Here is a 14,936-nt window from a genome sequence, read left to right as displayed (position 1 = left end):
AGAGGATCATGTCATCTGCAAACAGTGAGAGTTTTACTTCTTCTTTTCCTATCTGGATTCCTTTTATTTCTTTTTCCTTTCTGATTGCTGTGGCTAAGACTTCCAAAACTATGTCGAATAGTAGTGGTGAGAGTGGGCACCCTTGTCTTGTTCCTGACATTAGGGGAAATGCTTTCAATTTTTCACCATTAAGGATAATGTTTGCTGTGGGTTTATCATATATGGCTTTTATTATATTAAGGTATGTTCCTTCTATGCCTGCTTTCTGGAGGTTTTTTTTTTTTTTTTATCATAAATGGATGTTGAATTTTGTCAAAAGCTTTCTCTGCATCTGTTGAGATAATCATATGGTTTTTATCTTTCAATTTGTTAATGTGGTGTATCACATTGATTGATTTGTGAATATTGAAGAATCCTTGCATCCCTGGGATAAAGCCCACTTGGTCATGATGTATGATCTTTTTAATATGTTGTTGGATTCTGTTTGCTAGAATTTTATAAAGGATTTTTGCATCTATGTTCATCAGTGATATTGGCCTGTAGTTTTCTTTTTTTGTGGCATCTTTGTCAGGTTTTGGTATTAGGGTGCTTGCCGGGGTCCAGCCTCGGCAGGATGAACGGCATCAGCAAGAGAAGACACGTGAGACCAGCCTTGATAGGGCCAAGTCTGCGAGGGAGAGAGAGAGAAAGAGAGAGAGAGAGAGAGAGAGAGAGAGAGTGACCAGACGGGGGGTGCAGCAGAGTCTGGCAAATCTTTATTTTTTACCGTAGCTTTTATATTCTAAGTTAGTACATTTTTAAGGGGAAGATAGTTTAATATTACATCAGCTTGTCCTACACAAAACCAGGGTGTTTTCTGCATACTTCCTTGTTTATGAGGGTCTTGTACATTATCTTCTGGCCTTGGGGCCTATTGACTTTTTATGACCTAGGTGAATGCAAAGCTGTTTTCTGTAATCTATTCTTTAATGAACACAAAGGTCAGTCCTTTTGCAGAAGTTATCAGTTAAATTTATCTAAAAGGTTTACCACACAAAGACTCTGCAGCTCCGGTGAGGCAGCCCCTGTTTAGCATTCCTGGTTAAAATTAACAATTCTAAACTCTTATTTTTCTAAATCTTTAACTATAATCACTTTTAGAATAAATTTTTATGTTCTCTAATAGGGCTTCCTCACCTCCCGAAGGGCTCTGTACCTATTAGGGCCTTTTGTGTGATCAGGTTCTTTATGCTGTTTATGATTAAGGTGTTGTGAGCAGTCATGTGCATTAGTACGCATTTGCCAAGCAGGCTAGAATGCCAGCAAAGGGGTCTAAATTGAAACACTCCTTTCATCCTGGATAATCTTATAGGATACCACCGTCCGGGGGACATATTGGTTAAAGTTCTAAGTTGATTCTGTTTGGAGAGAGATTGGGAAAGGCCTTCTGCCTGTGTCACAGAAATTAGGGAGTAGTCTAATACAGCAAGCATCAGAAAGACAGAGATCATCTTTAAGGTGAGCGCCAGGGCAGCTTTTCGAAATCCCTGAAGTCCTGATCCGCCTTGCCTGTCAGGTCTTCTCCTCATGACTTTGTCATGGGTGGGATCTCATGTGCTGGCTCCTGGCAGGTGATGGTGGTCTCATAGAATGAGTTTGGAAGTTTACCTTCCTCTGCAATTTTCTGGAAGAGTTCGAGTAGGATAGGTGTTAGCTCTTTTCTAAATTTTTGGTAGAATTCACCTGTGAAGCCATCTGATCCTGGGCTTTTGTTTGTTTGAAGATATTTTATTACAGTTTTGAATTCTGTGCTTGTGATGGGTCTGTTAAGATTTTCTATTTCTTCCTGGTTCAGTTTTGGAAGGTTATCCTTTTCTAAGAATTCATCCATTTGAGATCAGCCCCCCAGAGGAGACACACAGCACACCTGAGACGGCACTCTTGGGGCACCCCCAGGAAATCAAGCGGCTGGGACCGGGGAGGTGATAAGATGCACCATACACTGGAATAGTGTGCTCACCAAGCACCTGGTTGCCTGAGCTCCTCAGACCTGGGAAGGTCACAAAACGCAAGCCCAACCGAATCTGTGCCTATCTGGAGTACCCGAGAACCTGAACCTGAGCAGCTTAGACCCGGGAAGAGCACGCAACCCAGGGCCCGTTTTGGACAGTTTCCCTTCAGAGCAACCTGGAGCCTGAGCAGAGTAGACAGGGAAAGCACAGGCACCGTGAGCTGGGGCAAACCCAGTGCGGTCCATACACTGCGAGTAGTCCCCACACACAAGTGATATTTGTTTGTGGTGTTCCTCCCTCCTCACAGCACAACTGAACGAGTGAGCCTAAATAAGTGACCACCTTCACCCCCTTGTGTCAGGGCAGAATTTAGACACTGAAGAAACTTGCAAACAGAGGAAGCCAAAATAAACAAAGAGAGGGAGATGTTCTGGAAGTGACAGGTACAACAGATTAAAACCCTGTAGTTAGCATTGACTGTTTTTTATTTTTACAACATAGTATTTATTTATATTTTCAGAGTGGGATCAGAAGTTTCAAGTCTCATTCAAAAAAAAATTTTTTAATCACTAAGATAATAAGCTTTCTAGACTTTTAGCAGTAATGCATGCATGCTCAGTCACTCAGTCGTGTCCAACTCTTTACGACCCTATGGACTACAGCCTCAGGCTCCTCTGTCCATGGGATTCTCCAGGCAAGAATACTGGAGTGGTTGCCATGCCCTTTGCCATTAGCAGTAATAGTAGATGCCAGAATAAATGGAACTACATCAAAGTATTGAGTGAATATAAATTAGAAATCTAGCATTCTATTCATCTTAGTCAAACAAATGAAACCAAAAAGTCATAAAACTTTTAGCCAGGCCAAAATTTGTAAGTTTTCTAAAATATATATTGAATGTATGTGTTTAATTAACATTTAATATTAATTATTATTAAATTTAATATTAATTAATATTAAATGTACTATTTAGTATTATATGTATATAATAGCTTTTCTACTACACTTGATAAAGGTTTGAGAAATAACAAAAAATGAGAGAAAAATTAGGAAACATAAACTAAATGAAACGGAGTACTGAATAAGAAATAGAAAAAAAATGAAACAAACTAGATAAAAGTGAAAGATATACAGTCCAGTTGTTTTAAAACATGGCTGCTCATTAAAATCACATCTGGAGCCTTGGAGAAAAAAAACAATACCTGGGCATTTGTATTTTTCAAAAAATTCCAAGATAATTCTAATGTGCATCTGGATTTTAAAAAGTGATTGCAGGTTTTTCTATTAAATGGTAGTTTTAGTGATATAGAATTCTATTATCTTCTGTTGACCAATTATGATGCAATTGTATTAAAATGAATAATAATTACACGGGGCTTTTTCTGGTGGCTAAGAAGGTAAAGAATCTGCCCACAAAGTGGGAGGTCTGGATTCGATCCTGGGGTTGAGAAGATCCCCTGGAAAAGGGAATGGCTACCCACTCCAGTATTCTTGCCTGGGGAATTCCATGGACTGAAGGGACTGGTGGACTATAGCCCACAGGGTCACAATGAGTTGGACCAACTGAGCATCTAAAACACACATCCAATCACAATAGTAAAAGAGGTTTATCAGTTTTCACAATCAATAGCCAGACAAAAAAATAAAAGATAATTACAATTGCAAGCCATAATGGAAACATGATTAACCTAACAGTATAAAATAATTACATACAATTTGGGGTGTGAGTAGAATGATGTGTTAAGTGGAAATGCATACATACACGTATTTTCATCCACCCAACCAGTCTATCTCTTTTGGTTGGTGCATTTAATTCATTTACACTTAAGGTAATTATCAATATGTATGATCCTAAGGACATGAATTTGAACAAACTCTGGGAGATAGTGAAGGACAGGGAAGCCTGGCATTCTGCAGTCCATGGGGTCTCAAAGAGTCGGACACAAGTTAGTGACTGAATAACAACAACAAATGACCCTATTTCTTAATTGTTCTTGGTTTATTTTTTGTAGGTCTTTTTCTTCTCTTGTGTTTCCTGCCTAGGGAAGCTCCTTTAGCATTTGCTATAATGCTGGTTTTGTGGTACTAAATTCTCTTAACTTTTGCTTGTCTGTAAAGCTTTTGATTTTTCCATCAAATCTGAACAAGAGTCTTGCTGGGTAGAGTATTCTTGGTTGCAGAGTCTTCTCTTTCATCACTTTAAATATATTGTGCCATCCCCTTCTGGCCTGTAGAGTTCAATTGAGAAATCAGTTTATAGTCTTCTGTGTGTTTCCTTGTATGTTGTTTGCTGTTTTTCCCTTGTTGTCTTTTATCTTTATCTTTAATTTTTGTCATTTTGATTATTATGTGTTCAGTGTGTTTCTCCTTGGGTTTATCCTGCCTGGGACTCTCTGTGCTTCCTGGCCTTGGCTGAATATTTCCTTTCCCATGTTAGGGAAGTTTTCAGCTATAATCTCTTCAAATATTTTCTCAGGTCCTTTCTCTCTTTTCCTTCATGCCTATAATGCTAATGTTGGTGCATTTAATGTCGTCCCAGAGGTCTCTTGGGCTGCCTTCACTTTTTTCAGTCTTCTTTCTGTTTTTCAGCAATGATTTCCACCATTCTGCCTTCCAATCATCTATCTGTTCTTCCACCTCAGTTATTCTATTGATTCCTTCTAGAGTATTATTCATCTGTTTGTTTGTTCTTTAGTTCTTCTGGGTCTTTGGTAAACATTTGTTGCATCTTCTCCATTGCTTTTCCTAGGTCCTGGATAGCTTCACTATAATTATTCTGAATTCTTTTTCTGAAAGGTTGCCTATCTTGACTTCATTTAGTTGTTTTTCTGGGATTTTAGCTCGTTCCTAAATCTAGGACATAACCCTCTGTCATTTTCATTTTGATTAACTTTCTGTGATGTGGTTTTCATTAAGCAGCTGCCAGATTGTAGTTCTACAATCAACCATCTTCTACAAGCCTCTTAGCCTCATTCACCAGAGAGCAGACAGAAGTAAGAAGAACTACAGTTAACATTTCAAGGTCTAATTTCATTAACTGCTTTCATTAATATTTTTGAAGAAACGTAACACAATTCTTAGACAATTTATTATTTGTTTCCATAATTTTTAAAATTGAGTTACACAGTATATATATTTTGTAGCTTGATTTTTTCACTCATTATCGGTTTTAATGTTTTCCCATGTTCATTATTTTCACTCCTGAGAAGTATTCCTTTCATTTTTTGATGAATAGAATAATGACTTTGAATGAATCGAATTCTTAATGAACTTGTGAGTCTTTTCCTTATGATTTTTGTTAGATGAACATACATCAGAAGTTTCATTGAGCTGCAAGAGGGAAGGCTGGAGTGATGGACAAGATTCAGAGCAAGAAGGATTTTGGCATCTGAACTAAGGAGTTGAGACTAAATTCCACACATGGGAACCAATGAGGCCTCTAGAATTGGGGGAACAAAATCAGAGCTGCAGATTAGAAAGATGGCTACAGCCACCATGTGACTGTCACAGAACTGGAAACCCTCGTTGCTTGAGGTAGACAGCTTGGGAGAGGGCTTTTCAGGCTGGTCCAGTGGAATGTGAGGAAAGAAACAGCCCTCCAGAGGTGTGAGGAGTCCCCTGGGCTGGTGCTTCCCACTGAAGCAGGTAAAGGCCTTCAGCCCTGAGGGTCTCAGAGGGAGCTGAAGCCAGAATTACCTGGACACGGATGCCACGAAACTTTGAGCTCCCCTTGAATGGAAGAGGGGATGGCCTAGTCAGTGCTGTAATGGACTCCATTCTGGGGTCAGGATCAGGATCTTTATGTCTGTAGACTAAAGCTCCAGGATACTAGAAATTTTGCCTACAGTTTTTAATGGATGAAACAGCCCTCGGGATGCACATTGGCAGAAGGAGAGGACAATTTCATGGCCTTCATCACCCTACATCTCCGAGGGGGCTTCATTTTTTTTTTCCTGGGGAAGGAGGAGCAGCTGAGAAAAGTTCCAGCCCTCAGGGTCCTTCCTGAGTCCCCAAACATGCCTCCTTTCCAGCATCCACACTCCTGTCCCAGGTGAGCCTTATATTCCCCCTGCCCTCCCTGGGCCTGCGGAAGGGCCTGCTCTGAGCAGGGCCTGGTCTAATGCTCCTGAGTAGGAGCCTGGGGCTTCCTCCCCAAGAGGAAGAGACTGCAGTAACTTAGCTCCTGGCTAGAGACCTGGGGCCACATGTCACCCAGGAGTGGTCCCCTGAGACTGAGGGAGCTTTGCCCACAGCTCCCTTCCCTGTAGGGTTATAAGCTCAGGACAGCAGTGTCCACAAATGTTCTGGGGAGCAAGCCAGGCTGCAACTGTCCCCCAACCCTAGACTTGCAGGAAGCTCCAGGTAATACCTGGTCCATTGTGCCTGCTCACCTTGGTTTCTCTCCCCACATCTACATGAGTTCTCCTTGGATGAGTCTGCCTCTTTCTCTCTTTATGTCTATTTATTCCTTCCTCTGTCTCTGGGTCTATTATTCTCTCTCTCTCTCTCTCTCTGCCTCTCCTTCTCTTTCTTACTTTCCATCCCTCTCCATGTGTCTCCTCCTGCCTCTTTTTCTGTCTGCTGTCTCTGGGCTTCTCTGCCTCCAAAGATTTCATCCATCTCTCTGATCCTCTTTCTAAGTGTGTAGCTCTGGTGTTCTGTCTGACTGGATCTTCAACTCACTCTGGGCCTTTCTTTCCCTCTTGACATCAGTTTACTGCTTGCTATGCCACTGGATTTGCCTGTAGCTCAGTCGTCTCCAGCCTCCCTGCTTCTCTCCTCTTCTCCTTGCTCTGTACCTGCCTCTTTGACTCACAAGGATCGTCCCTGCAGGGTTTTTCTGGGTCTCCCCCTGCAACCCAGTTCTCTGCCCTCATCCTCCACTGTCTGTGAATCTCCCTCACCTTCCAGCTCCCTCTGCTTCCACCCTTCTGTTCAGCTCTCCCTTGCCTGCAGTCACCCCATCTTCTTGCTCTTGCCCTCTCCTCTGTCTCCTTCTCTCTCCCTGGGAGACTGGTCTTGCCCCTGCCTCTCTCCACCTGCCCTGTAGATTGCCTGTCTCTCTTTTCCCCTGTCTGGCCTCTGCAGGCTCTTTGCTGCTTCAGTTGCCCTGCTCTGCCCTCTGGTGACTTTTTCTCGCAGGCCTGGCTCACACACCACCTTCCCAGCTTTTCTGATATTCCCTCCTGTGTTCTCCCTTGTCTCCCTGTATCTTTCTTCATCTGTGTCTTCACCATGTTTTGTCCCTCTGACTCTCCCACTGGGTCTCCATGTCTTTTGCCCCTTTCCTCTAGCCTTTTTACTTCTTCTTTCACAAAGAGAAGAATAAACAATTTCCCACCTTTTTCCTCCTGCTGAACCCCCTCCTTCTCCTCCCACTGATGTCTGAGCATGCACTGGGTCAGTTTTAGTCCCTGAAGGTCTGTGATGATGCTGGAGGAGGGTATGGGCAGGGAAAGCTGGAGAAAGGGGAAGGGAGGAAAAACATATCTTCAGAACTTGACAGAACCATGTATTATTGCAATGAACCTCCTGTTTTTTTCCACACATGAGGAACAATTACTTGCTCAGAGTGACAGCAGTAAACAGCAAAAGTGAAAATTCAAAACTACTTTGAGTCTTTTGCTTAGCCTGTGCTGCAAGAGAGTCGGTATTTGAGTAAAAGATAAATATAAGGATATAAAAAGATAAACAAAACAAATTTTCTGTGATTTCTATTACATCCTAACAAGAAACCAAGGCTGATATCTCTAGCCCCAGATCCAGCCAATTTGGAATCTGGAGGTTTATCCCTACAAGGACTTGGCAATCGTATGATTCTTTTCTGTTTTTTCATTGGTCACAGGTCATTATCACACCTAGAGTGGCAGGGACAGAACCTGAGGTTCAGAGATTTAAGAAACACAGCAAGTCAGCCAAAGAAAGTAAAGGTAGAACCCAGCCCCCAGGCTCTACATAGTGCAAAGACACAAACTCATCAAAGGTCAAGGTGTCCCTTGTGGGGCAGAGTCCTGTCACCCACATCTCCTCTACCCTCACCCTGAAAGGACAAGCTGGAGGTAAAAACTGGGCAGTTTCTCACCAACCGGGACCTGTTCAATTCTCTCTCTCTTAGGACCTATTTCCTATTCAAAACACTTTTATCTTAAGCAGTAAATGTACTTGCAATGAGCTATATCAGCTGATTCCCAAGTGTAACTCAATGGAGGAGATGAGCTTAGACAAAAGGAGAAGCTCTCCCTTCCATCCTCTTTCAATCTTGTCTAGGTCCAGCATGTCTTTCTCCATCTCTGATCTTTCACTCTCATATCCACCCTTTTACCTAGCTAGTCTGAACAGAGAAGTTAAATCCCTATAAATTCCATCTTCACAGTATCACTGGGTGATATCCTTGGTGGCCCAGTGGTTAAGACGATGCCTTCCAATGCAAGAGTCTCCCCACATGTCTCATTTTTCCCTAGGCAAAATTCTTACTGGTGAATTTACATACTGTCCAATTTTCTTGCAGAAATATTACAGTCATTTATTTCCCATATGAATTTTCATATCAATAAATAAGAATGTCTCCTTTACTATAAACTGGATGCCAGGTATTATCATTTTAAGAGAATTTTTTGCCAATGTGTAGGCTCAAGTCTCTTTCATTGATATTTTAACAGGCAGTCTTTAAACTTTTGTGAGTTCATTATTCATGAATCTCTTCTTTTGTGAATTGATTATTCATATCTCAATTTTGGTTATTAGTCTTTTCTTTAAGAAGAAATGACCTTTATTTTCTAATCATTTTAATAACTTGTATGCCACATTGTTGTTGATGTTCAGTCACTAAGTCATGTCCAACTCTTTGAAACTCCATGAATGGCAGTATGCCAGGCTTCCCTGTCCTTCACTGTCTCCTGGAGCTTACTCAAATTCATGTCCATTGAGTCAGTAATGCCATCCAACGATCTCATCCTCTGTCACCTCCTTCTCCTCTTGCCCTAAATCTTTCCCAGCATTTGGGTCTTTTCCAAGGAGTCGGCTCTTCACATCAGGTGGCCAAAGTACTGGGGCTTCAGCTTCAGCATCAGTCCTTCCAATGAAAATTCAGGGTTGCTTTCCTTTCAGATTGACTGGTTTGATCTTCCTGCTGTCCAAGAGACTCTCAAGAGTCTTCTGCAGCACCAAAATTCAAAAGCTTCAATTCTTTGGTGCTCAGCCTTCTTTATGGTCCAACTCTCACATCCACACATGACTCTGGAAAAACCATACTTTGCCTATACAGACTTTTGTTGGCAAAGTGATGTTTCAACTTTTTAATACAGTATCTAGGTTTGTCATAACTTTTCTTCCAAGAAGCAAGTGTCTTTCCATTTTGTGGCAGCAGTCACCATTTGCATTGATTTTGGAGCCCAAGAAAACAAAATCTGTCACCGCTTCCACTTTTCCCCCATCTATTTGCCATGAAATGATGGCATCAATGCCATGACCTTAGTTTTTTGAATGTTGAGTTTTAAGTCAGGTTTTTCATTCTCCTCTTTCATCCTCATTAAGAGGCTATTTAGTTCCTCTTCACTTTCTGCATTAGAGTGGTATCATCTGCATATCTGAGGTTGTTGATATTTCTCCTGGCAATCTTGATTCCAGCTTGCGTTTCATCCAGCCCAGTGTTTAGCATGATGTACTCTGCACAGAAGTTAAATAAGCAGAGTGACAATATACAGCCTTGATGTACTCCTTTCACAATTTGAAACTAACCCATTATTCCATGTCTGGTTCTAACTGTTACTTCTTGACCTGATACAGGTTAATCAGGAAGCAGGTAAGGTGGTCTTGTATTCCCATCTCTTTAAGAATTTTCCACAGTTTGTTGTGATCCACAGAGTCAAAGGCTTTAGTGTTGTCAATGAAGCAGAAGTAGATGTTTTTATGGAATTCTCTTGCTTTTTCTTCTATCCCACATATACAACTATTATTCTTTTTTTAACTTAAAGAAAAAATTATTTTTTATATTTATAACATCAAAATATTTATTTTTTCTTTTTTTACTTTTCTTCTTTTATTCTTATGCTTAAATGAAAGAATGAAAATACTGAATAGTGGCGTTTAAGCAGGGAATATGCAATAAGCATAATGCAATTGAGCATGATGTGAAGACAGGGAAATTCAGCAAGAACAACTTTCTTTTTACCATTAAGTAGATCAGCTTTCAAACTGTGACCACAGCATGTGAAGAACCTGGGAACTTGTTAGAAATGCAAATTCTCATGCTCCAACCCCATCTTCCAATTCAAATCTCCTTATGACACACAGCAGCAGCATCTGGCACGCCTTCCAGGTAATTCTGAAGCACAGTGAAGTTTGAAAGCACTGATTTGGAAGCATTGGATTTGTGACTCATGGCCCAAGTAACAGGAGTAAGGAGCGTCCTAGAACAGGGAGACAAGGGGAGATGGGAGGAGGTTCCAAGAAGTAGACCAGTCTCCAGTCACCCACCAGCTGGCTGGGAGCTTGAGAGGAAGAAGTGCTGCACAGATAACTTAGGAACTATACAGCATTAAACGTTCATTAAAAAAAGAGTTTTCTGTTCTGTGCTGCATTCTAAGTCTTTCCTTTTACCCATACCTTTAGGACAAGTCTTACATATATCATCCCTGTGTTAGTGAGGTTTGGGGACATGAAGAAGAAAGAGCATAGGGATGATCCACTGAAGAGTTCAGTACCCACACAAGCAAGGCAGCAAGGTGGATCAAAGATTCAATGAGACCAAGGATTTTAGAGCAAAATGACCTGGGATACACAAGGAACCCTCACAACTACTGAGTAAATAGACAGAAGGTCAGATGAGGAGCTGTGTTGCTTTCTTTGGTTATTAGAGGAAAAGGGTCAACACCAAGAGGCTGAAGGACTTAATCAGTTGATGCTTAAAGGCATCTCTCCCACCATAAAATAAATATTCACCCATATATTTCCCCAAGATTGTCTTACTATGTTATTTCTTGCATTTCACTCTTTAACATACTTAAAATTTATCTTGGTAGATGTGTGAAATCATTTTCCCACACATATCATTTATAACTCTTCCTTGCCACCCTGATTTACAACAAAGAGTAAGCATTTGGCAAAAATCATGTTGAATCAATGACATAATTAATGAACAATGGTAAAGTTTCATTCACCAGAAAAAGTCTAACATTAATAATAATCCTAACAGTGATGAAAAGCTTAACCCAAATTATGAGTGTAACAGTTCTAATCCTGATCCTTAAACCAAGGTTTTGCAACCTCTGTTGTCCCAAGAGAAATCATAAAATGGAATGAATAAGTCTCAGAAAAGCAAAGCTGTCTCTGGAAAGGGAGAGACAGAATTGAACACAGCACACAGTATTTCCTTAACTTGGCCTTCACCATTTCATCACCATGACCATAACTTAATCCAGAACCAGTGTTGACACCACTCAAACTACTACAGGGACCTCTCCAGTAGTGCCCCATCTGCTAGCCCAAACTTCCTGTTAAGAAACATAAATGAAAAAATGAGTGTGAAAGTTTGTTAGTACCAAAACCCAACAAACTACATATCCCTCAAAATCTTTAAACAGGCGGATCACAATGCAGGAGCTCAACCAGTCCGCTGTGACAGAATTCATCCTGTTGGGCTTTGCCTCAAACCCCAGGACCAATCCTCTGCTCTTCACCTTCTTTCTGGTCTTTTACCTGCTCATCCTTGTCAGCAACAGCCTCCTCATCACCCTCACCCACCAGGACACACGCCTCCACACGCCCATGTACTTCTTCATCAGTGTCCTCTCCCTGTTGGACATGTGCTACACCACCACGGTGGTGCCCCAGATGCTCGTGCACATTCTCAGCAAGAAGAGAGCCATCTCTTTTGCTAGATGTGTGGCCCAGATGTACATCTTCCTCCTCTTTGGGATCACTGAGTCCTGGCTTTTCTCCATCATGTCTGTGGACAGGTACATGGCCATCTGCCACCCTCTCTGGTATAAGGTCATCATGAGCCGCTGGGTGTGCCTTCTCATGGTGGGCATTTGTGCAGCCTATGGTGTGGTGGGTGGCCTGACTGATACCTTCTTTGCTATGCACCTTCCCTACTGTGGCCCTAATGAAATTGACCATTACTTCTGTGAGGTTCCTGCGGTCCTGAAGCTGGCCTGTGCAGTCACATGCCTCAATGACTTGGTGGACTTCATCACAGACTTCAATGTCATTGTGGTCCCACTTTCCTTGATTGTCCTTGTCTATGTCAACATCTTTGCCACCATCATGAAGATCCGCTCAGCCCAAGGACGGATCAAGGCCTTCTCCACCTGTGCCTCCCACATCACCATGGTTACCATGTTTGCTATTCCATGCATTATCACATACGTGAGCCCTGGCTCTGACTCCTTGTCAAACAATGGCAAGAAAATGGCCCTTTTCTATAACATTGCCACAGCCTTCCTCAACCCTGTCATCTACAGTCTGAGGAATAAGGATGTGAAAAATGCTTTCCTCAAATTGATGTGAAGGGGCAGGGCCCCAGAGTGACACTTTAAAGATTAAGATCTGGGATATCTTACATGAGGGCGCATACTCACCAACTCCCTGAAGACTCTTCCATGAAAGCTGGAAAAGATGGTCTCCATAAAGCTAACCATTCAACTCTCAAGTGGGAGAGAACAGGGTGCTTGGCAATCAGCATTATCTATGGTGCTGTGGTTTTAGACAAAGACAATCCAGAAGATCTAACACAGTGGTCAAGAACCTGGACTCTAGTGCCAGGCAGACCAGGATGACATCCTTGGCTTTATCAATTATGAGATATGTGAATTTTTTTCTATTAACATAATTAATCATGTGTTTTTATTTGTTAATTTTCTGGCATGTGAATTCTTACAGCTCACTTAACTCCTCTAAGGTTTGTATCTCTCCCTCAGAGGGAAGTTGTAATGATTAAATGAGATAATACACAACATGTTTTTCATACAGAGCGTGACATACAGTAATTTTTTAGGAAATGTTAGTTTCAGTTTTCAATATCTTTTACTCGTGGATGAATTATCAACCCTTAAATGGTCATGAACTTCCTGGTTAGTGGCAGTGACTGAATCCCTAGAGAGACAGTGGGAAAAAAAAATAGGGTGATGGAGTCAGAGAGTGGAAGAAGGAGGAACTCAGACACGGTGAAGTGGAGATTTTTAAGGTGGGAAAAGGACTTGAGAAGAATGAAATGAGCCTATATGTACCCATCTATAAGCTGTGCCAGTTAGAACATCTGGGATCAATTGAAATTATTAGTATCTTAGAAAGGGGCAAAATTTTCCTTTATGACCATTTTTTTCCATTCTCGTATTTTTCTCTCTTCATTTCTCCTTTTTTTTTTTTCTAATGACATCCATTTTTAAAAACAATAGCCTCTCTGGATAATCTCAAGGAGAAGAGACTCTGTGCACTTAAGGATGAGAGAAATTAGAGGATGAATACAATGTGACCTCTAGATGCAAAATTTAGGAAGTTCAGAAAGAGGTTAAAAATTCAGTGGAGTTTTTTTGCTCTGTTCTCTCTTGCTTGAAGGGACTTTCCCCAAAACAATGTTTATTTCTCACAGAATCTTTACAAATATGAATTTTTTTCCCCATGTTTCATCAATCTGCAGGGTCATGGTACAGGGCATCACCTATATTTACTGACTGCTGGCTGCCATGGGAACTTCAGAACCCAGCAAAACAATTCCCCTGATGTTCTAGAGACATGTCCCATAAGCTAGAATGCAGCCCCTTTGGGTTTTTCCCAGCCTCTTGCTGATGTACACTGCCTATGAAACTCCTTACAAAAAAAAAAATCAGCTGGGCTTGCCAAAAAATATAACATGAATGTCTATTCCCTCTGTAAGAGGCCAGGCTCCATGTCAAAGGTGCAGGTTCACAATTCCCCAAAGCTATTACCCAACCTCACCATCCAGGAGCCAGAGCATTGCACAATGAAGCAAAATTAAAGGCAAATAGCAACACAAAGCATATAACTGCAACATACTTATAGACACATGAATAAAGTTATTAACACAGAAGAAGCTCTTACAAATTGGTAAGAAAAATATACACACTTAGGAAAACTGGCAACAGATATGACACTTTATAAAAAAGAAGTCCAAAAAGTTAATAAACATATGGGAAAATCATACCATAATAGGCACCAAGAAATGCGATTTAAAATATCAATGAGATACCACTTTTTTGTCTTTAGAATCTGGCAGAGTTTACAGAATAGAGGAGAGGTGGCCTCAATAATAAATTGAGAACACAATAAAACATGGATTTTCATACATTGCCAGTTGGAGTACAGACTGACCTAAAAAGTGCATTCATATTTCACATGACCAAGTAATAGTAATTAGTCTAGGCTCTGGTTGTATAGTAGCAAAGACCTTCGCAAGGCCCAGTCTATGGCCAGAGCATTGCAAAAGATGTTTAAATTCTATGCAGTCAGCTGTGTTCATACTCTAGGTTTTAGCTCCATTAGAACATGTGGTCAAACAGAAAGTCAAAACTGAAAGCAGAAAAACCAGCAAAGAAAATTTCAACTCAACCCCAGATAAACTCAGCTCAGCAGCAGGCTACAAATAAGGATGTAGAAGTGGTTATTCATTCTGAACCTGGTCAAGAAGGCAGCAGAGGTGAGCCCGATGGAGCCCAGGAAACCTACCTGGATGGCCTCTGACATTGTTTCCAGCTCTGAGGGTCAGGATTACTAGAGACTTGCAGAGCAGGAACACCAGGTACATCACTCCTTCCTCCATAACTTTCCTCTTACAGGGAGTCCTTATCTGTTCCCAGAGTGATGCCTGTCAGAACTGGTTGCAGTTACAGAGTCCTCTGTGTCTCTAATGGGATACATTATGCTCTCCTGGCTGCTAGAAGGTGATGGGAGTGTTAATCACAGAAGTGCTAGGTCTGCTTCTGATGA

General features: G+C 41.3%; 1 protein-coding gene across 1 annotated transcript; it reads left to right on the top strand.

Annotated features, from left to right (window-relative positions):
* Positions 1–11,582: 11,582 nt before the first annotated feature.
* LOC133040343 (olfactory receptor 2D3-like) lies at positions 11,583–12,500 on the top strand. Its single transcript, XM_061120062.1, has one exon. It carries the CDS (start codon positions 11,583–11,585, stop codon positions 12,498–12,500), a length of 918 nt encoding a protein of 305 aa, XP_060976045.1.
* The last annotated feature ends 2,436 nt before the right edge of the window (positions 12,501–14,936 follow it).

This window comes from Dama dama, chromosome 20 (assembly GCF_033118175.1).
Source record: "Dama dama isolate Ldn47 chromosome 20, ASM3311817v1, whole genome shotgun sequence".
NCBI classification, from domain to species: domain Eukaryota; kingdom Metazoa; phylum Chordata; class Mammalia; order Artiodactyla; family Cervidae; genus Dama; species Dama dama.
The sequence above is the reverse complement of the archived record's forward strand: the minus strand, read 5'-3'. Positions and strand labels throughout refer to the sequence as shown.